Source organism: Oryzias melastigma, linkage group LG18 (assembly GCF_002922805.2).
Source record: "Oryzias melastigma strain HK-1 linkage group LG18, ASM292280v2, whole genome shotgun sequence".
Taxonomy (NCBI): domain Eukaryota; kingdom Metazoa; phylum Chordata; class Actinopteri; order Beloniformes; family Adrianichthyidae; genus Oryzias; species Oryzias melastigma.
Window position 1 is genome coordinate 22,017,321 of NC_050529.1, and position 2,007 is coordinate 22,019,327.

The following is a 2,007-nucleotide window of genomic DNA, read 5'->3' on the forward strand; positions in this document are numbered from 1 at the left end:
CTGAAGGAAAAGGGCATGACTTTCTTGTCCACCAGGGAGAGCTCCAACACTTGCCAGCTTAGCTGAGGGCTCATAAGTAGCCTACACCAGCCTGCTATCTCTCATCATTAGCAATGGAGAGTTTAACTCTTCTGTCACCCTAGCCACATTGCACCAAATCCTTTCCTTAACTGGACCTCAGCGCATAGGTCAGTCCTAAACAACTGAGAAATCCCTTGACAACACCACCTGTTCCAAGCTTCTCAGACGTTTTTACAGCTCTTCTAACATATAGATGTATAAAATTAAGAACTAGGAGCTGTTTTATGTCAAAAGATGGATGGAAAGCCGCATGTAATCGCATATGGCTCACATGCTTTGGCTGCTGTAAAAACAATTACCATCTACATTTAGGGAGACTGAATTGTTTCGCATTAAAATGGACCATTGCTAAAAATTGTAGGAACTACCTGTATAATGCATGCTTGTTTTATGGTAGCCTATTTTTAAATTAATAAAAATAATACGTAATATTTATCTAGTGTTTTAATTGTTTCCAGTAAACCTTAATGATGAGGAACTTCTTGTGTTTTTTTTTTCTTCTTCTTTCTTCTTTCTTTGTCATGCTGAGGGAGGGGCTTTAGAACAAAGTCAGAAGTAAAAGTCAAGTGCAGAGGCAGTTGCAATCAGAGCTCTACACAAGAGACACCTTTGCAGAAAAAAAGCAGCTGAAATTGATCTGATTCTTCTACCCATCAACATGGCTGGTGAGTGATTTGTTTTCTTTACTATCAGGAGGCACACATGTTTTAAAATTTGCAAAAATTCTGTTACAAAATCTGAGTAAAGAATCAAGACCTGTCGAGAGGGTGAGTATTTCTACTGTTTCCGGCAGGCACACAAGATATTATCGTATTAAAAAGTATGTCATGGTCAAAAGAGAGAGAGTCTGCAATTTTTTAAACAAAGAAAAGTGATAGGAATCTGAAACTGGTGAAGTGGTTCACCACTGTTGTTAGAAAACACTTTATTGGCCTAAAAGATGAAAGAGATTTTCTGATAAAATGATTCTAAAATGAAAGAAAATTTCTCACATATGTTGGCTCATAACCACAATACATTTTTCAATGTTTTTTTTTTTTTGGACTTATTTTGGAAATGGGAAATAAACTTCACTGAACTGTAAACTAGTGGGCAAGGGGGTTGTAAAACCAACCTTAATAATGGACAGGGTAAGTGAAGATGGGGTACAGATATGTTAGGACTCCTTGGAAGTTATTCTTCACACTAGTGGAGAAAAACAAACACCAGCAACAAAAAGCCAGACAACTTTGATTTTAGATACAAACAGAGCATGGAGACATATGAACAAGGATCTGCTAAATTATGACCAGCCTACATTATTAGAATTTTGGCTCTAAAAAATGATCCCACAAAAAGAAGCTTTTTATTTTTAGACTAGAAGAAGTTATAAAGGGCAGCGTAGTTAGGGTCTTGACATTGAAAAAAAAACAAAGACATGAAAAATCTTTACCGTCTGCGTCTTTCTCTATTCTCCACTTTTTAACCTTTCTTTTGTGCCCTTAACACCCCCACCCCAACCTCCTTCTTTTCTTTTTGGTCTGGTCAGACAATAAAAAAGAAAAAAAGACACAAACATAATCAATATTAAATAAAGTTTAGCATAAATTGCAAAAGAGGTTTATATAAATACATATTTTGCATGTCAGAAGATCAGTAAGCCTCTGTTGTGACAGTAAAATCTGTCTAACACAAGAGGCTCTCAGCTTGCATCTGTTTGTTCAGCTGTTGGACAGGACAAGTTATAAAATATAAAATAAATAAATAAATAATCAAAAGTCATAAACACAATAGATTTAAAACAACAACAATCAAAAGACAAACATGAGATGATAGGAAATGCTGTGGTTAATACTATGAGAAGCAGTGGCGGGCCGTGCATTTCACACCTAGGCCTTCAGTAGTGCTCCATCTGAATCAATCCAACCCTCATTAACTATTTTATGG

The 2,007-nt window shown here is 36.1% G+C and overlaps 1 protein-coding gene across 3 annotated transcripts in view; it reads left to right on the plus strand.

Moving 5' to 3' along the window:
- Positions 1 to 642: 642 nt before the first annotated feature.
- Positions 643 to 2,007, plus strand: part of LOC112141078 (GTPase IMAP family member 2) — a 5,418-nt gene continuing 4,053 nt past the window's right edge. For all 3 annotated transcript variants that reach the window (XM_024264121.2, XM_024264119.2, XM_024264120.2), the window contains exon 1: positions 643 to 746. In XM_024264121.2, coding sequence (XP_024119889.1) covers positions 740 to 746 — 7 coding nt within the window. In that variant the 5' untranslated portion in view covers positions 643 to 739. The remainder of the gene's footprint in view (positions 747 to 2,007) is intronic.